Below are 22,152 nucleotides of genomic sequence, written 5' to 3' on the forward strand. Positions count from 1 at the left end.
TTTATTTACAGTATGAACTTCTATAAAGAATTTTGTGAATTTTAAGGAAATTTCTCTGATTTCGGGAATAAAAGTTTCTGCGACTACGTATGTCAAACACTTTTTCTACTACTTTTATTTTCCTTTATCTGTTTTTTTTTTCACCTTGAAACAGTTTCACATTATATGTTTATTAAAGTAGTAATATAATACTCTATCGCAAAACATTTTTGTCCCGAAATTCAGTCTAAACTTCAATAATAGAAATTATGTATAAGTTTGGGGAAAAAAGTTAAATGCACTTCTGTTAGCAAACTGAAAATGCCGTCTTTTCATCCAATCATGAAAGTCTTCAGAGTGCATATTTGTTTTTATGTTCGTGGACGTTTTAGAAGATGTATTGATTATTGTATTAAAAAATGACATCTTGTTAAAGCAAATAAACTCTTTAGTTCTAGTGCTGAGTATGCCTACTAGCAGCCGAGCGGTAAAATCATTTAACGCTGGTAGTTCCGATCTAGTTACGTTTCCAGATGAACGAACTGCTGTAAGGACGTTTTCATGGATTTTTTTATGTGTAATGTGTTTATGAGCCATTTCCTTAGACATTCTTTTACAAAGGCATCCCTCACCAAAGGCAGATAACCTTAGCATGTGTGTATGTACATGCAATAATTTGAAGTGATGATATTGAAGCAGGAAAAATATAGTTGCAGTCATGGCCAATTTGAGTATCACTTTTATTCTCGTTGACAAACATTTTTATAAGCAAACTCAAATAAATTGGCGCAAAAAGCGCCTGTTCTAAAAAACTGCATCGATGCTGTATGAATGCTGCAGACAGCAGCATATTGGTAAAAGAGAAGCGGAGAAGTAATTGCTGATTGTTAGAGATAAATTTTTATTTCAAAATGAGCGCGTTTAGATTTCTCTGTATGTTGATTGGCTAATTAATAACTCTCTAAAATTATTGTTTTACTAAAGAGTTATATAAAAGCTTGCATCATTAAGGAATGTAAGAAGCATATGACATGCAATAATTTTGAAACAAAACAGTTTAGAGCGGTTTAGTAAGTATTATTTTTAGGATGGAAAGGGGATATATCCAGACTAAATTCAGAGTTTAAGGAATATTACAAACTAAAATTAGAAATATTATTTATCTGATAGTGATAGAAAAATCTTTTTAGAGAAAAAGCATTAAAGCAGCAAAATGTAAATAGAAAAGTGAATAAAACTGCTGTAATTTAAATTGTTACGTCGCAAAGCACAAATCATGAAATTTTCAACAAAATAAAATTTTTATACTTATATAAAATTTCAATTCTTAATTCAAAAGTCTTAATAAAATTTCAAAATTTGGTCCAATTTGAAAACAATTCTTTTTCTTGCAAAGTCCAAATGACGATTATGTTTCTTCAGAGAATGTTTTTATAACTTTTCTTACAAAATACCATAAACAAAAACTTTTACATTCTCATTACTTATTTTGATAAATTTCATAAAAAATTTTAATACTGTTTATTTTCCTATTTAGAATTTACATTTTATCATTATAAACATTTTAAAAATCTATTAAAAATATAGGCATATTTTACTTCCATTGCCTTATTTTACACATTAATTCGATTGCCATACATTGATTATCCGCAGTTCCTCACAATTAAACATTTTCATCAAATCTTACATATTATTACTCATTGTAACTTATCATTACTTATTTTAATACGTTATAATGGTTCATAAAAATTTATATCACTCTTAATTTTCCTATTAAGAATTAACATTTTATCATCATAAATATTTTAATTTTCCATTAAAATGATGGTCACATTGCTATATTTTATTTCCACTGCCTTTTTTTGCCTTTGTGTGAAAGCACCACAGTTCCTCATAATTAAAATTTTCATCAAATGGGCCATATCCTCTTAGACTGATTAGTGTATTACTGCACCAGTGGTCAAGGGATATTCAAGAGTTACTTGAAAAGGCCTCCATTCTTTGCATAAGGTAACTGCCTCTTTAAAACTGCAGTAAAACATTCCACAATTAAAAAAATTCTACATAAAAAGAAAAATATTATACTCAATCGTAAAAAAGAGAACTTTCAATTTTTCCTTTATGAGAGGGTAAACGGAACAATTTATTTTCAGATGTAAAAATATATTGATCTGGGATTTTCAAGCAATAAATAGTTCGTTAACATAATCCGTTATTGCATTTAGCTATTTATTTCACAATTATAACATTTATTCGACATAAAATTGTTATTATAAATTTTACTTTTAAATTACATTAATCATTTTCAATTTTATTATAATGATTTAAGAAATTAAATTTAACGTTAATTAAAAGTTAATTTTAACGTTAATTATAAAATACTTATATTCACAACATTTATTATAATTTATAAGACAAATAAAGCAATTTTATGTACTTCTTCTATGCAAAGTTCAAAATTATCTTTTATTTATATTCACTATTATTTATATACAATATATTTGATATTTATCTCATTCTAAAACTAATCAAAATAAATTTTAACTGCTATTTTATTCTAAAAGTATTTAAACGTTTAAACAATAATCCAAAGTTACAGTTATTAGTATACTGAATTTTTCTAACCTTAAATGACTGAAATGTTCGATTTTTTTTTGTTCGGCACAAAATTTATTCATCATAATTACTTAAATTTCTAAAATCATAAAATTTTAAACTATCATTTTCATAATAACACTGACATTGTAGTGTTACTATTATTTTGTATTAACCAATTATTTATAATTTAAGCCTTTACTATAACTTCTTCTTTCTGTTTCCTCACCAGAAATGTAAGCTGAGGTTTTCGGATTGTAAGGCAGAGCGTGTTTCTGTCTCTTGACGCGCGTTACTTAGTTTTGCCAGCTCTGTTAAGATTGTAATTATTCAGCTTTGCGTTATAGCTGCTGTAATTTAAATTGTTAGGTCGGTGTGAATTCTGAGACAACTTAGCATTAGAGTTAAAACTGTGTAATCTTGACTACTAGCTTACATTTTAAATTTTGAATTTGACTGTTACTTTAAGTTGCATTACCACAACTGGTGGCTGATTATGAAAGCGCGAGACGAGCATTTTATGTTGAAGTTCTGATTTAAATGGAAAGTTTTTTTAGACGTTTTCAAAGACTCTGTACTTCATTTCAGAATTGCAGACACAGCGATAATTCGCTTAGTACCTATTAAGAGTTTGATGCTAGTTTATGCTCTCAAAAAAAAAAAAAAAAAAAAAAAAAAAAAAAAAAAAATCAAACACTATAACAGACTCAAATTTTAAAACTATTAATTATTAGCAATTTCGAATTTAATAAAATACTTTCAATTGTATTAATAAATCAATAAAATAACTGCCTGTTGCAACACATAGAAATCTAAGGTGGATGAACAGGAGTTGAACACACAATAAATTGAAAGGGTTCATTTTTCTTCCCGTAACTTACGAGATTTCAAATTGCTGATACGCTGGATACATCTCCATGTAACCACTGAGAATGATAATCAAATCACTGATACGCTGAATTGTTGAAACACTTATTAATCACTTTATCGATTCCTAAATACGATATTGGACAACTTTTGTTCAGTTTGATGACACGTTTATTAAATGAAATTAATGGTTTAGTTTAATTCATTATGGCAAAGCACACTAGAGCTATCTGCCTAAGGGTAGGATGCCTTTGTGGAGAACTTTCTAAGGGAAACCGGCTCGTATATACGTTACACGCGGGGAAAACCGCAAAAACGTCCCCACAGCCAGCCCGTTCACCTGGAATCGAAACCAGGTCAGAACTACCAGTTTTCAGCGGTTTTAGCGCTCAGCCGTTGTAGGCTAAATGCAATTAAACATAACCAAGAAAAAATTTTAACTTTCGAAGATAACACAGACTTGACACAACTATTTTTGGTGAAAGGTTTCCGCGAGAACGTTGTAACTCTACAATCTAGAAAATATATAATAATTTGTTACAGAAGTTACTTGCAATTATGGACGACTAAATATGTTTCCTTTATACTGTACGCTAGTGTCCCTTGTACAAATTTGCATAACCAAAAAAATAGGTCTACTACATTTGAAACGTTGTGCTCAAATATGTTTTTATCATAATACTAGGCAGCTTCATGGACGTAAGCTTTTTAAATTTAAATCTATTTTCTTTTAAACTTAAGGAATCATGGAATTAAAATTTAGTTAATATACTGTAAATATTATAGTAAATATTTGTAGATGAATGTGTAAAAAACTGTATTTAAGAAGCTCAGGTTTGAAATTTGTCTCAAAATCTGTCAGTAAGGCTATGATACATTTGCTCTGTTTTAGCTACAAATACAGTATTCGGAACATTTAATTACCTTTCTCGTCTAACAACTTCAACATATCAGACTCGTAAATATAGGGTCGTTTTACATTCATTTCCCTTTTTTTCCTTGTAAAACATCTTCAAAAACATATGATCATCTTATATATTGATAAGTACATTATATTTTTATACGTGCTTTTCATCTACAGGTGTTTGCATAATGATGATGCTTAAAATGAGGTTCGATACAGCAAACATTATATACTTAACATTTCAAAATAGAAGCATTTTGAAAAGCTCTTACTTTTCCGCAGTTCGCTGTCTTTTAAGCAAAACTGCTCCAAAAATTTATCTGATCCAAGGCTTAAAAGTTTAAAATGCTCTTGCTGTTCCTGTGGAAGACATTCTTTGGCAAAAGAATTCACACAGTTAACCACTGTCAGCTGTTTCCTAAAACGAGAAAGAAGCACTTCATAAAATGTGTTCAGATTTATTTCCATTGTTTTTAATAATATGGCACGTGGAGCTAAAGTGTGGAAGAGATAATTCGTCACCACCAGGATCTGACAATTCTGTTCCCACCTCCTTTGTCGCCCTTTAGTGTGTGTGTGAAGGGGGAGAATAAAAGGCATTTTCTCTTTTGTTCCAGTGCTTCTCATTGGTGCATGACGTCATTGGAAGTACGTCCGGCTAGCAGTCGTGAGATAGGGATTCCGAATTCCGGGGAAGGCATTAAACACTTTTTTTGTTTCCCGCTTCGACAAACTTAATAACACTACAAGTTGGCCTGATATCACTGTTCTCTTGTTTCTGTGCTGTCTCATCACTGTTTTCGCTTCGAAGCCGTATATGGTGTAATATTTGACTGCTCTATCATGAATGTTTGTAGCATGCACTCCCATTGAATAGATACAGGTCTCGTAGATGTATTTTTATTTTGGAGGCTATAATGGTACATTGCTGTAAGATTTCTTCAATGAGTCTTCGCTGCCTTATCAGTTAACATCGATTTTCGTTCGTTATTCCATTTTGAAAGATACAACACTTCTTGCAGCGCTCACGATTTGGCTGTTCTCGTCAGGGACAGCTTAGCGAGCTCAGCTGTAATGATCGTATCTCTCTGGAAATCACAGAAGTCCAACACAGCAGTGTTTGAGTTCACATAGAGCAGTCGCAAATGCTGATGATTAAGCGTTACTTTCGCTTTCAATTGTGCTAGAAAACAAGTCTCTTATGTAAGATGGTATGACATTTCTGCAGGGTCTTAATTACAAACTGTTTTAGTTTCCATATTATTTTTACAAATTGTGTGTAAAATAATACTTAGTATACAATGAACAGACAAAACCTGGAACTTCTTTTTATGATCTCAACTCATCACATTTAATATTTACGCTATAAATAGATAAAAAATATCAACTGGCTTTTTTTAAAAAACAAATATTGTTTATTTTTAAAACCCGCTTATTTTCTACGTCTTTAAAACACAGATAATAATTTTTTAACTCTTTCTTATACTAGAATGAGACATATTGAGTCTTCGCAATAAGTAGGTGAGGTATTTATAATGCCTAACGAAAATTTTTTTCGCAGAATTTTGAAAAGTATTTTAATTTTCTTAGAAAAATTAATATATGTATGCATCATACAGAAGAGATTAACAAATAAAAGGAATAGACTAAGACTAATATGTGCTTGATCACAAACCAAGCATCGATTCCTTGAACATTTCGTAATTACAATAGGTTAAATTGGGTTATTTACCTCGACGGAATCATTCAAAAGCCATCCGCCTTAGGATTTGTGTTTTCATGGAGAATATGCTAAATGGAGTACGTTCGTATCCTCATTACCAAGAGGAAAGCATATCCAGCCCATTCAGAAGCTGGGTACCAAAGACGAACGATTAATGTTTTGTTGCTTTATTCACTCAAAACTCTTTATTCAATTCAATCAGAATTATAACTATATAATTATGACATTTTCCACTCATCTCTCACTCATTTCATTCTTTCAGTTTTCCACTTATTCCCTCAAAAATGTTCTTTTGATACCATTTTCTACTTCAGATTAGGAATTCGTGCACGCAAATTGACTTACGGTCACTTTCATAAGCGTCTCAATATCTGAATCCTTTTTCTTGGGATAGCTGCTCTGTTAAATATTTAAAGCAAAACACACAAAGGCAGTCTGCAATATAAGAGAGAAGTAGAGGTATTCAAAGTGTTTTGCATTTATTAAATTGTTGTAAAGCACTTTAATTGTCTGCCTAAACGAAGAGATGGCCTTGTGGAGGATTTCGGAGAGAAACTGGCTCGTATATACGTTACACGTATGTAAATATGTATGCGTATGTAACAGTGAAAATGCCCACGCAGCTAGCCCGTCAGCAGGATTTTAAATCTGGGTCAAAATATTAGTGTTCAGTGGTTCTACCACCTGCTGCTAAGACTATAATTGCAATTTAACTTTAATTACTTTAATTGCAATTTAAACAAAATGTAGTTTCTTTTTAGTCCAAAGGCGCAATTTGACCTGAAGGACTATTAATTCCGTTTTGGCATGTTGCGTTGAAAACTTTAAAAGGCTGTATCACTTTTCAAATCGTTGTCACCATATATTCTTGCCCTTCGTTATTTAAAGAAATTAAATAATGAAGAATTTGCATAAATATATGTATGTGTCTCGCATTGTGATAAAACAACGGTTCCCAGAGCCATCAAAATTTGAATAACCCAATCTCCCATAGAATAGGGGCATGCGGAAGCCCTAATTTGAATTTGAAATTTGTTTTATTATCAATTTCAGATTTTGTAATACTTGAACGAATTTTTTATTAACAAACTAAACGATTTTAAAGCGAGAACAACACTGTACGAAAAAAAAAAAAAAAAAAAAAAAAAAAACATTTTTATCATTTCTAGCGCGCATCGGAAATTCTAAAGATCTGTATCGGAAATTCTAAAGATATGCTCATTTTAAAATTAATTTGCAATATTGCTGTTGAACTGAATTTTATAGTTTGAGTACGTTGAACATGATAAAGGTAACACAAAAAACGTTAAAAAAACGCCCCTTTAGACGTAATTTAAAATCTAAAACCTTTTAGATTTTTTTGGGGGGGGGCATTTTAAATAAAGCGATTCAAAAGCATCGCAGTGAAACATAAAGCACCTACAAATCATCGCATGACGATAATATCGCTTATATGTGTTTTTTTAGGCCTTTAAAAGTTGTAAATATGTCTCCGCTTAATGATTTGTGAGCACAAGATTAAATTGGGAATATTTTTACCTCCATATTTCATATTTATTTCAATTCACTAATACATTTTTGTAGAAAAATGAGAAGAAAACTTACGCAATCCAAAATATGAAATAAGTTGTAAATTAATGCTATGTATAGCGGTTAACAGAATTTAAAATTTATATACTTAGCTAATAATGGTAATTACGTAATTAATCTACTTCAGAAACGGAAAAAGCAGATGATTTAGTTGCCTTCTGTGACTTCAGAGCTGCCTTAAGTATTAAACAAAATTCAATCAATACTTACCCAAGATATTCCGCACCAATTGAAGGAAATTAACAGTTTTAATAAAATCTGCACTCTGCAGGGGTGCCTGCTCCCATTGGTATTGCTGGAAACGAAATTGCACGCAAGCTTGTCAATGTAATAAGATCTAAACGATGGTAATAAAACAAATTGCTCTTGGCGAAACAAATGCCATCGCAAGGTATCGACTTGGAGGAAATATTATCAAAAAACAGTACCAGATTTGTGAAGTTAATTGTAATCGAGATGTTACAAAATCTGTAACTCGACTCAGAATCCAGCACTTTTGGGGTATGAAGCAAAAAGAGATGGCTCAAAATCCTTCCGTCCCTGCAATAACTGTGATCAAATAGCTTTATTATTTTATAGTTCAATAGTCCTGACCGTATTTTTAACTGCCCTGCAAATGTAAGACCTCTGATTCTTCTCTGAGGATACTTTTTTTATCCTGAGCGGCTGTGTCTTAGGAACATCAACGAATAGCTGGCTACGTTTTCAAACATATGGTAACTTTTGATCAGTTTCGAGTTGTCAGGGACACGACATCACCATCACTATATTTTTCATGAAAAGCTATAAATACAGCAATATAAAACAGGTTAATTAAATGTAGTTAAGTTCCTTTAGTATTTAACCACATACATTTAAAGCTGTATTAAATTTACCATTAATTTTCTACTCATTTTCAGTCTTTGAATGCTTCTTACTTAGAAAATATATTAGTTTATTCAAAAAATTGTATTAGATAACTCAAAAATATGAATACATTCCTCTTCCTTCTCGTGCTCAAAAATCATTACGCGAATATATATTTACAACACTTCCACAAAAACATACATGTCTGTGATGATTTGTTTTAACGAGGATGTTTTAAAACAGCGATAATTTTCAACCGCCCTTTTTTTATACGACGATGTTTTTTATACTATTATGTTTTAGACCTGCGATGTTTTGTCCTCGCTTTTTCTTGTACAATGAGTTGTACAACGAAGTTTTCGACTTGCTTTGATTTCTTCGCGACGTTTTCGGTCACGTTGTTTTAGCCTGTAACCGGCAAAATACGTTAGATCTCTCTGCGTAAGGGAAGGGAGCCTTCGTGGAAGATTTTCTAAGAGAAACTGGTTCCACCCATGTTAGATATGGGGAAAAGTAAACTACATATAGATAATTGCTTTAATTTTATTCTTTAAAGTTCTCAGCACATATTTAACCATTAAGTAACTAATTGCAAGAAATTCGTAACTTTGTTTGAAAGGTAGAGGTATATAAATTAAAGTATTTATACAGTTGAATATGACAAACTATGCAAGGGCTATCTGTCTAAGAGAAGGGATGCCTTCTTTGGAATATACGGATGGGAAATTAGCCCTATTCATATTACACACGAAGAAAACCGCGAAAACGTCGATGCAATTAACTAGTTCACTAGCTTTCAATTGTAGATCTAACTATAAATATCCAGCAATCTTATCCTAAAAATCTGTGAAGTATATTAGATTTTCGAAGTAAGAAATACGAAAATAAAGCGATGCGTTCGCCGGCAGTTGAAATACGGATCTCCTAATTACCAGCCAGATTTGCTTCTAATTACACTACGAAGGTACGCGGTAAGAAAGACAAAATTCTTTATATATTCCTCTGGAACCCAGTAGCCAAGTTCTGGTGGGAACGAATTATTTTCCATCACATATTTATTTCAGGTGCCACTTGTAGATTTTTAAGTTTTCGAAATAGGAAACACAAAGAATGACCGATACCCTCCCCGTGATTCGATTTCCGGGCCTCTCGACTGACAGTCAATTCTAGTTATACCACGAAGGCACGCGTTTAGAAAGGAGCCAATTCTTTACAAATGAAAATGTTTGTGTCAGATTAATCTGGCCATATTTTAAAAGTCATACAAAATTAGCGAAATTTCCTAATATTACTACAAAATTCAGACAACACATGCAGTCATTTCCAGTAATTAATGGTTTGCTCTAAAAAATCTTCATTTGCTTATATTTTAGCACTTAGAAACGTACACAAATAACAGTAAGAAAATTTTTGCTCTTTAAGAATTAAATTTTATTACCTACACATCTCTGATAATGTCGCATTATCGCTTGTATAATGATATCGTCGTTTGTCTTTCTGAAGTTCATCAAATTCTTTCCTGCAGGCTACAGATTCACTTTCGCAGTTAGCAGCAAACACTTTACACTGCCATTCTGGAAAATATAAGAAAAAAAAAAAAAAAAGCGTTTTTTTAGATGTGATTCTAGTTAACTGAATACAAAAAAGCTTCATTAGCTTTATATTTTAATTATATGAGCCTAAAATAAAATATTAATAATTTTATAATGTTAGGTAGGTTATTTAATATGGCAAACTATTGCGGTAATTCATAGGAAGATAAGAAAATTCGTGTACTTTTTCGCCGTAAATTGCAATCGAAAGGCAGATTCTAGAGTATCGAGCCATTAAGAGGTGTGAAACTACATGCTCTTGACACTTCAGAAGCATTACTATATACCCAGTAATATCTCTACTAGACGTTAACTAAGTGGTAATTTCTTGACCGGTGTCAGAGGATCTTTACGATCCGCAGCATATCTGTAATTAAAGCTGCTCAGTTTAAGGGAGATCCCCGAAACCATAGTTCTACAGTTCTAATATCGTCTTCAAACCAAAACAAATCGAAGGACTTAGTAGATAAACAAAATCTAAAGGCGTGGAGTCTTGATTTAGCGTGGAAATGTGCCAGGCAGAGCAAGTGTAGGAGCATTCTGAAACTATTAATTACAAAGAATGAAAAACCTTACAAGAACTCCTTCATTAGGCAATGAAGGCAATTAATATAATTACCTTTTGATTGGATCACAGTAAACCTCCCGACGGCTATGTGCCTACAGGAGAAATGTCTTTGTAGAGAACTGTTTACGGAAAACTGGCTTGTATTCAGTTTTGAGAAATCCACGAAAATTTCTGTGCAGCAATTTTATTCGCTAGGATTTGAACTCGGGTCGAAATACTATAGCACTTCCACTACAGTATTCAGGGGTTTTATTACTTAGCCGCCGATAAACCCTTCAGTACATTTCAAAGCTCACTAGCTAATTCAATAATGCTTCTGTATTTATATCAGTTGATTAAGTAAATGATTCATTAAATACACAATTTATACCTAATTTTTATACACAAGATTCATTGTTAATATCCTCGTTTTACACCTAATTATACAATACTCGTTGCTTTTACTCTACAATATTCGTTGTTGATACACCGTAATCGTTTATGCTCTACAATACTCGTTGTTTGAATTAAAAAAAAAAAAAAAAATCGGCCGTTGCTCTGTCTACTCTGCCCTCTTTTTTCGTCGGCCACCGAAATCCCGAGGAATTTTATTCTTTGTCGCATCACGTCATCATGACTAAGTAAGACAAGGAATCCTAATTTTTGATCATTTCTCATGGGAAAAGAATTTTTCTGTACAAAGAAAGGGAATCCACTCTCCCTTCTAGAAAGAGTAGGTTAACTTTCATGGTAAGAAAGACGTATTCATTAGATGGAAGATATTTGTGGTAGCACTTTTGAATTTCTAAAAGATAACTAAAAATCCTTTCCTCAATCTTCTAGAATATTCTGTGTCCTTTTATGCTTTGGTATTTTCCGTAAAAATCATACTTTAAATTTGCAATTTGATTATTTAAAGGACAAGCGATTAACATTATTAATTGAATTGCACATTTATACAGGGAGTCTAAGAGAAGTAGCGACAAACTTCTATAGGATTTAGAGAACATAATGAGGATTGAGAATTGCATAGCAACCCATGACCGGGAACGTCATCGTACGCCATTATGTCGTGTTCTGTATGACAGCGCTGGAGGGGAACGTGAGAATTTCCTCATTTAAGAGTTAACCAATATACGAAGAGAATGTAAAGGTATACGAATCATAAGCATGAATTAGCATGACCAGAGAGGGCAGGCCCAGGCCACGATCGACGCGTTCGATCGTTATGGAAGAAAGTGTGTTGGATGCCGTGAAGACTAATCTCAGTACCAGAACACGCTGCGTTGCCTCTGCCTTAAGAATGTCTCGTTGCAGTGTAGAGCGTGTTTTGAACGCCGAGTTCTTACATGCCTTTCATCTACAAAGGGTTTCGTTACTGCTCCCCAATGATTATTCCGCACGTACGCGTTTCGCATTAGTGGTATCTACAACAAAGGGTATCAAATCTGAATTTCTCAGCTTATGTGTTGTGTACTAATAATGCCACATTGAGTAGGGATGATGCATTCAATCAACACATTTCGCATTTGTGGGCTCAAGAGAGACCACACTGTTTGCGGCACTCCGCGGCACAACAACATCGCTTCCCAGTAAATGTGTGGGCAGGCTTGGTCGGCGGCTGTTTAGTCCGGCTGTACATTTTACCATCACGCATGTCCTCCGCGAATTATCGAATCTTTCTGGAGCAGGTTCTTTCCGACTTACTTCATAATGTTCGAGCAAATGTGAGGCGCAACATATGCTTTTAACATAATGGGGCGCCTGCTCATTTTGGAGTGGCGGTTCATTTGATACATCGATGGTTGGGTCGTGGTGAACCGGTTCTCTGGCCCCCATGTTCACCTGATTCATCGAGCCTTCGTTTCATGTATCAGGTCCTGCGGGGTCTGAAATTGATCTTTTGGTAAGACTCGTCTGCGCTGCTGTTACAATCAAAGAAACCCGCGCTGTGTTCGGCCGAGACCGGCAATCAATGTTCCGTCGGTGTCAGACATGCTTGATGTCTGATGGTGCAAACTTCGAGCATCTCTTGCAATATTACAGCTGTATTCATGTCATACACTATATGTACTCGTGATGTCCAATAAATATTTCAAATTAATCGCTCTCTTGTGTCCTTCTGAATCTTCTACCTTTGCTACCACTTACCCCTGACGTTTCTGATAATTAGCAGCTGTTTAGTTCTCAGTTTGTATGATGTGCCCTACCGCCCCTAAAAGTTTGTCGCCACATCTTAAGACACCCTATATAAATAGTTATATACAAGTTCTTTCAGTTAAAAATTTAAATAGTAAATTACCTTTACATTTCAACGTTACTAAAGCATACTAAAATTTGTGATCTAGAACGCAACTAATTCAAGATGTAACAAAAAATCATCTGATTCTCCAGCTTTCAGAAGCCGTGTGCTTTAAGAGAGATAAATGCCTTCTTGGAGCTTTTTCTAAGAAACCTGATAGGGTTCGGGACATGCACAAGACAGAAAATCCGATTTTCCGCATAGCCGGATCATTTAATTACCAGAAACTGAATTCAAAACGAATGTCTTGTGATGAACCATCACTTCCTGTAACCACAGCCATTCAGCTAATTATAGATTTCGATCTGATTATTTAAATATTTTATACTTTTTTATCTTTATTCACGTGCATATACCAAATGATTTTATGGAAATATTTGAAAACGATAAAATTCATGAAAATATCGTTATCAGAATATTCGTTGAATCAGTTTTATTTAAGAAAGGAACAACAGATTACTAAACATTTTCCAAACCTTGTCTAAATTAACATACAAGAACATTATATTTGTTTTTAGATGGTCTGTATATCTCGAAATTTTCTGGCACAGTAATGTGATTTTTAAATTGTACAATTTGATCATATTTAAACAAAATTTAGATGCTATTTTTTTTTCATGTTAGATAAGAGTGAGAATTTTAGGATCCATCGCCTGTGCAAGCGCATATCATGAATTCATCGTGTTCCCATTTAGTCTTGGGCTGTTAAAATGCTTGCAGAATTTATCTTAAATCGTTTTAAAGCTGAAATAAAAGTCGTTTTTTTCAAAAACAGACTAACGGCTTATTCGTTCAGGAAATCAAGCATAAATATAAAAAAAGCACGGGGATATGGTACTCTCCTTTCATTACTTATTATAGTTTATAGATAAGACTTTTTAATTGCGATCTTTTTAGATTGCAGTTTTTTATCATTAGAATGCGAACAATATAAGCATGTGTTCACCTAATAGATATATAAATAGCATTTCAAAGGTATAGTATTTTAAAGTTTGATAAAAAACAAGATATCTGTGTGTCTTATGCGTAAGTTGTATTTCACCTACTGAAGAATAATCGAGCTATATGTTTGATAGCCCTAAAACATTTAGAATTTTTTTCAGACATTGTAGTTTTTGAGAAATTTTTTATGAAGTTTCAGTTTCTTTTTTAAGAATATAAGCAATATTCCAATTGTTTATTTTTTTCTTCAGTTTTTAGTTGTTTTAAAATGCTAGAAATTCTGTCTTTGTTCGTTTAAAATATTGTATGTCTTTCCACGTGTGTTTATTTCTAAAAGTTGAAAATGTGTAAGAATGAAATTTAGCTATTAAAATCTTATTAGAGGGATGATTATAGCAACAATAAAAGGAAGGGTAGCTTTAAGTACGAATCATACAAAATCTCAAAGTAAAAGAATCATAATTTTCATTGGCTATTGAACTCGCAATTAATGTAAGATTTGTTACAGCTGCATTGATCAAACAAAAAATTAATAAGAAAAAGAGAGAAAGTATTCAATACTAGGAAATAAAAATAAAAATAAAAATAAAAATTTTCTTAATTTACTTTCTTTCCAAAAAATGCGAAGTATCTGAAATAATTTGCTTCAGTAAAGATGATTATAAAATGAAAGAGTTGCAGTTTTAATTCCAAAAGGAAAAAATATTCAATAAATATAGAGCTACTAATTATCTATTACATTTAAATTAATCATAGCAAAACACGCGAGAGAGCTAACTGTCCTAAAGCTAGGATGCTTTTGAAGAGTACGCTTCAATGTAATTTAGCTCGTATTCTCGATACGGGGGAGGACCACGAAAATTCTGGCACAGATAGTCCTTTCACTGGGATATGAACCAGGATCGGATAACCTATGCTTAGTGTTTTACTTCTCGGCATTTAGTTGGACCAAGTAGACTTAAAACAGTTAAATTGATTAAATATAAAATAAAATAAAAATAAATAAAACAAAATCTGAAAGGCTTCAAATTTTAAATTACGTCCAAAGACGCGTTTTTTTAACATTTTGTCTGTTACCTTTACTTATTAAATATCACGTTCTTCGCACTTCAATCATAAAATTCAGTTCAAGAGAAATATCGCAAAATAGTTTTAAATTGAGCATATCCTTTAGAATTTCCGATACAGAGTCTCGCGCGCTGGAGATAAAAATGCTTTTTTCTGTACAACGTTGCCATGGCTCGCTTTGAAGTCTTTGAGTTTGTTAATCAAAAAATTGTTAATGTTTCACAAAATATGAAATCTATAATGAAACAAATTCCAAATTTGGGCTTCCACACGACGATATTCACAGTGGAATTAAATCATTCAAAATTCGATGGCTCTATGTACCGTTGTTTTATCACAATACGAGAACTATAAATTCATTTACGCAGGCTTTTCATTATTTAATTTCTTCAAATATAATGCAGGGCTCTAACATTAGGTGGCAACAGTTTGAAAAGTGAAACGGAATAATCCTTCAGGGACAAAGCGCCTTAGGACTAAAAAAAATCTGACAGGTTTCAGATTTTAAATTACGTCCAAAGGGGCGCTTTTTTATGTTTTGTGTGTTGACTATATTTATTAAATATCATGTTCTTTGCACTTAAACCATAAAATTCAGTTCAACAGCAATGTCGCAAAATAAATTTTAAATAAGCATATCTTTAGATTTTCCAATACATAGTTCCGCTTGCTGCAGATAAAAAGGTTCCCCCCCCCATAGGAGTGTTGCCATTGCTCGCTTTTAAATCGTAGAGTTTTTTAATAAAAAATTCGTTAAAGTTTTACAAAATATGAAATCGATAGTAAAACAAACTCCAAATTTGAAATCTGGGCTTTCAGATGCCCATATTTGTAGTAAGATTACGTCATTCAAAACTGGATGGCTCTAGGTACCGTTTCTTTATCACAATGCGAGAAACATACATACATTTATGCAGATTCTTCCATTATTTAATTTCTTCAAATATAATACAGGGCGATAGTATTTGGTGGAAACGATTTCAAAAGTGATACAGCCTTTTAATCCTTCAGGGACAAAGCCCTTTTGGACTAATAATAATAATAAAGGAAATGCTTCGGTCAGAAACAAAAGTAAAGCATTTAGTTTATTGCTAATTTCTTTCGCCTCAAAATGGACAGTATTTGAAACATGATGCTTTAGAAAGAATAATGATAAAACAAGAGGCTTGCGTTTTTATTCTGTTACTATTCTTAAATCACTAACTTTAAAGGTAATTTTTTAGAAGGCGAAGTTGGAAAATCACAAAAGCTGTGTTTTGTTTGAAGCATGAACTTTTGTGAAAACTAAATGTCAAATCTTACATACAGGCTGACAAGAAATTTTTATAAAGCAATTTATTGCAAGAAGTGTCTTTTTAAGTAACTGTCCCCTATAAAGAAAATTTCTCCGATGAAGTTTTGTATAAAAAAAAAAGCAAAGAAAGAAATCGTAAGAAACTTTTTACTCCTCTTAAAAGGTTACGTTTTTCATGTAAGTCGAGAGAAAAAGAAAGTTCCTTTTGTACAGTATTTTTATCGCTTGGTTTTGCTGTCAACTAGTATAAAGTTACCAAGAGCAATGTTTCATGATACTCTGATGCAATTTTCAGTTTAGTTGCAAAATAATGTTTTTCCGAAATCGTCGTTATAAAGAAAATGCTTCAACCTAACTCCTTCTATTATAAATTTACACAAGAGTAATGGAATTTATTTAAAATTTTGTTTAAAATAGACAAATATTTTTCGAAGTATTTGATGATAATAAACATTAATAATAATTTAACTGCATATAGTCTCCCCAAAGAGAAGAAACTTACCAAACATTTTGAAGTTATAATAGAAGAAGATTAAAAGTTAATAGAAGTTATAATAGAAAGTGTAGATTAGGTTTGGTTTGGTTTATTTGATTACGGCAAAGCCTCAACGGCTATCTGCCTAAATGGAGGGAAGCCTTCGTGGAGGACCTCTTAAGGGAAACTGGCTCGTATACTCATGGGAAATAGTCAGCTTTTTCGCGGAATTCGAACCTCGAAATGAACTACCAGTGTTCACCGACTTTAGACGACAACGGCTAGGCAGCTGGTTGGGCCTAAGTATAGAACAGAATAGAAAGATATAATTATAATACAAGAAAATATTTGATATTATTTCCCATATGCAAAACGGAAAAGTTTAGAACTATTTTATTGAATTTAGTTTATTCTCATCATTATAAGTATGTTATTGCTGCTTACGTTTTACGACACACAAGACTAAATAGAAACTTAGCAGTACGTAGAAAGCAGAAACTAAGTTTTCAATAACAATGTTTTGGAATTAGCAGTCTTTTCGATTGCAGTTGAGCCCTACTATTACAAGAAAATAGGTAACAGTAGATAAAAATTCTTGAGATTTGATTGGATTTATTTAACTATAAACTGAGTACATGAGAGCTATCTGCTAAGAGAAGGGATGCCTTCGTGAAAGGACTTTCTAAGGAAAGCTGGCTCGTATACAGATCCCTGCAGGTGGAGGAAACGACGGCAATACCCATGCAGACAGCCCGTTCGCCGAGATTCGAACCCCGGACAATTTATGAGGACTCTTTAATCACTAATAATAACTTAAGCTCTTTAGACTTCGAAAAATTGAAATTTTAGTGTTATTATCAAATACAGTTCTTTTAGTTCTAAATATTGCATCAGAAGGCATTAACACCAGTTTTTATTTTCAGTACTGCCGTAATGAATTTGAATTTTGACACGAGACATTAGAAATAATATACATAAGTATTTCAACGAACACTATTTCATATTAATATTTCGTGGAATAATACAAAATCGTATTATTAAAGTTACGGAAACAGTTTTCTTCTTCCGCGTTCATTTTAGTCATTACTTTCTCAGTTGCTACATATACATTTACATCAGCGTAATAAGATAAAACGTTCTGTTGCCCTCCAGTGTTAAGATCACAGATTAGTGATAGATAGTGTGAACGTGTTTCGAATCCCAGCAAACAGGGTGGCTGTATGGGCAATTTTGTGATTTTCCCCACCGTAACCTGAATATGAGCGAGTTTCTCTTAGAAAATCTTCTACGAAGGCTTCTGTTCTTTTAAGTAGATAAACCTCGAGTATTTATTAACTATAATCTATTAAACAAACATACTGACAATGAAACTGAAATTTTCTATTTCTTCTTGACTTATTTACCAATCTAAAAAAAAATAAATGATTTACTTCTTTACCCTCTTCATTAAAAAATTAATTTCCTTTTTATAATCAGAAACGTTGCCTCTGAGTAAAATAGAAATTATACAGATTCTCAGCTTTTAATCAATGGCTGAACGATTAAAGCAGTACAGCAGTATCTTTTTCGGCACTTCTTTGTTACAGCGGCCACCAATCATATTTAACAATTTCAAATTTGCGCCAAGATCTCAGCCATAATTTCGAGAAGCTCGTAAAGCGCGAATGTAAAAATAAACAACACAAGATATAATGATGACAATAATACTCATACGTCGTTTCCTGAGAATATTTTTAAGAGTCCTTTATCATTATTCTAATTATTATTATTTTACCGCATGCCATTGTTCCAATGTAATTGCGCAATCAAGAACAGCACTTTCACACATATTAAGCTGTTTGTTACACCATATCATGGACATTTCAACTCCTCTGTACAAGGATACATGAATTTAATAGCAGTGACGAACGACATTCTGGAACTGCCGAACCAATTTCCAACACAGAGGCCCTTTTTCTTTTGGGAATTTTTGGCATTGGATCTTGAAATGGTTGTATCGTTAATATAAAGTTTCAGGTTGTGACCATTTTCGCATACATCGTTCGTTTGTCAGGTAAAAGACCTCTTTCTTGAAACAATTATAGCAGTAATTGAAACAGCTGAGCAGTAAAGTTAGATCGGTAACCTTTAGTGGACAATTTATGGAGTAACTTTTCTCCCCAGATAGAATCGTACGCTGACTTAAAAAATCAAGGTAAACGACTGTGGGAATATTTCTGTTATCCAATGAATCTTTTATTACCTGGTTGAAGTGAGCCACTTGGTTGTTTGTTGGGCAATTTCTCTTAAAGCCAGCTTGTTCACAATATATCACATCGCAATTCTCGAGAAACCAGTTTCGTCTAATGTTCACCATTCTTTCCATCAGTTTACTAATAACACCACTGGTAAGAGAACTAGGTCTGTAATACATCAAGGAATTTGCTTCTTTACTTTTCTTGAGAACTGAAACAGTATGAGTCATTTTCCAGGTAGCGGGCTCTAGGCCCCTATTCCATACATAATTAAAAATATGTAGCCTTTCCAATGCACAATACCACAAACGCCTCAGAAATCAGCATGAAACTGTCTTCTTCCAGGAGATTTCTCAGTTTTTAGACTCCTCAGAGCAAGCAGAAGGTTCTGTTTATGAAAAGGAATTTCAAAGGCCTCAAGATTTTTGGTAGTCTTATTTGTTGATGCTAATTTAAAATTCCTTTGTATAAAAGCTTTTATATTTGCCATTCCTTTGTATAAAAGCTTGACAATCTCAAAGCAAATAGCTGTTTTCTTTGGGATTTAGAATAAAACTTTCCAAAGCATTAGCGATCTCATTATCATTAAGTTCGATTGTCCAAATGGATTGCCAGTTTTAAGGAAATAGAAACCTTATTTTGAATATTAGCAAGGAATATGTATATTCCTAAAAACTGCTGACTGTTTCCTCCAATCAATTACATCAATAGATCGACTAGTAAGCACAGCCTTTTTTCCAAGAAGATCTGTTTTAGCATTAAGAAATTTAATTTCCGAGATCCAGAAACATTTATAAGTCTTTTTCTTCCTCTGGGGATACTTCTTTTTGCACAACGGAGGACAGATTTACACAAGATATTAATTAATTTACATGGGTGTTTGGAGATGTCCAACTCCCTAAGGACTAAGTCCTCCTCCAGTAAGTTAGTAAAACGAGTCTAATAGCCTTGCGAAATTTCCATGACATCCTTTTATAGAACTAAAGCAGAACCATACAGATTTTTGCAACCATCCGGAGGCAATAACTTGTCTGTGGCCCAATCCTGGATCTTCAAAGACCATCCTCTTCGCAGATGCTCCCATATCAGCGAAGACACAAAAGAGATCAGGGATTGTGCTAGCGCCATTATAATGAAGAAACGTTTTAGGTCGTACGTATTTCAGATAAGCTGTGTGCATTAAAATCTCCAATTAAGATTGCTTTCCTAGCAATAGAATGAGTCGAGAGATCAGGCCTGCAGAAGGGGGGATATAAAGAGAACAGACTGTAAAGGAAAGAGCGCCTTCAACAGCCTAACCACTGCAATCTCTACTTTATCCTCACTATCTCCGATCTCCTTTATAATTCCAAAATCTTCAGTGAATTAATTTCTCATCCCTATTAAAATGCCTCTGGCAATTTTTCTGAATTAAGGGAGTATATAGAGGCTATAACCCGCAAAAGGGTTCACAGTTCATAATTCTCATTTCCCAAATTCTTCCGTAAGTCTCTTGGATTGTAAATATGTGATAATATATATATATATATATATATATATCCAAGAGAACATTGATATGTGTTCTCGTGGATTGTAAATCTGTCAATATCGTGAGAAGAAAGAGTATGCAGGATTTAAAGTCTTTTAGGCTGAGATAGCTCACCAGCATTCCACTAGAATTTCACAGCAGTCACATGCAATTCAATACGGTCCTCGCTCAGAGGAACTCAACGGCGTAAAAGCCGCATGCCAAAGGTTATAAATCTCTTTGTCGTACAAGACGTAGCCCACGGAACACCATATGTAGGTGGATCTATATCGCACCCGCGAAATAAATCTTGAATAGGTGTATTTTTAAGGGTACCAAAGAGTTAATAGTTTTTACTAACAAGCAAGTTTTGCAAGGATTTGATTCAAACTATCATTTTACTTTGTAAGCTCAGATAAACATAAAATGAATAGATACATTTGCCTATTTAATCATATATGAAATTGCATTAGAGCTGTCTGGCTAAGGAAAGCGAACATCTTCTTGAGGAGCTTTAGAAGGGAGATTGGTTCGTATTTATATTACACATGGGTAGAAACCAGGGAGTGGTCTTGAGCGCTCGGCCACTGGTGATCATGTACGGTTCAGAATTTTTCATATTTTTTTATTCCTTTCTAAACGGTTGACCGCTTATTCGAAAGTATTTGTAGGATATGGCAGAACTCACTGGTCTCCTAATCGAAAATTTCCAAAGACACACTACAGGACGGTTAACCGATATATTGTTGCAAGAAGGGGAAGACACACACAACTACGCTTTAGGAAGGTGTCGAACGAATACCATTGGTTTCGAGCTAGCAGCGGATCTCCACTAAGAAATATTACATTTAGAGAGGCAAATTTCTCAGTTGACTATATTATTTTTGAGTGGCCAGATATTTAAGACAGCTGAATGCTGCTAATTTATCTTCGGTTCCAAACCAGGCGAATGGGCCAGTTGCTTATCTGGTTGTTGTATTTTTCCTTATGCGTAACGTAAATATAAGGCCAGCTTCACATGAAGTCCTCCACGAAGGCATTATCTTAATATTTACATGCTTAAAGGGGGAAGAATAATGGTGGAAAAATGTAAGTGCGCCAACACTATCAGACATGACTTACGTCAGTAATTATGAAATTGAACCGTAGTGAGTAGCAGAGAAAGTGTTATTCTTTCTTGCAGAATCTCAAGAAAACTTCAATTTGCATGCTTTCTTATTCTAATGAATGGTGATGAATTTCTTCCCAGATTATGTGTTATGAATTCCCTTACTATCCGTTTATTTAGAAATGCAAGCTATACATTTGAAATAAAAACAGCTATACAACTTACGAAAATGTCATTAATAAAACGGGTGCGAATTGCGGAAATAAGCAGCTGAAGTTTAGAAAACGTAAAAATAGTTTAAGCCATTTAATTATCAAGAAGCAAATTTCTGTCTGAAATGTTAAACTGAAATGAGAAAAGTATGAGTGATTCTATTTAGTAAAAGGAAAGATAATGATGAGTAGCAGAGAAAGTGTTATTCTTTCTTGCAGAATCTCAAGAAAACTTCAATTTGCATGCTTTCTTATTCTAATGAATGGTGATGAATTTCTTCCCAGATTATGTGTTATGAATTCCCTTACTATCCGTTTATTTAGAAATGCAAGCTATACATTTGAAATAAAAACAGCTATACAACTT

The 22,152-nt window shown here is 33.2% G+C and overlaps 1 protein-coding gene across 1 annotated transcript in view; it reads right to left on the reverse strand.

The window, feature by feature from the left end:
* Positions 1-22,152, reverse strand: part of LOC118186558 (uncharacterized) — a 35,689-nt gene that overhangs the window by 6,336 nt on the left and 7,201 nt on the right. Inside the window, exons 2-3 of the mRNA XM_035356666.2 lie at positions 9,943-10,078; positions 4,618-4,763 (exon numbers count right to left, since the gene is read on the reverse strand). Of these exons, the coding sequence (XP_035212557.1) occupies positions 4,618-4,763; positions 9,943-10,078 (282 nt within the window). The remainder of the gene's footprint in view (positions 1-4,617; positions 4,764-9,942; positions 10,079-22,152) is intronic.

This window comes from Stegodyphus dumicola, chromosome 6, assembly GCF_044657685.1.
Source record: "Stegodyphus dumicola isolate Sdum_Otavi_A_Nest chromosome 6, ASM4465768v1".
Lineage (NCBI taxonomy): Eukaryota > Metazoa > Arthropoda > Arachnida > Araneae > Eresidae > Stegodyphus > Stegodyphus dumicola.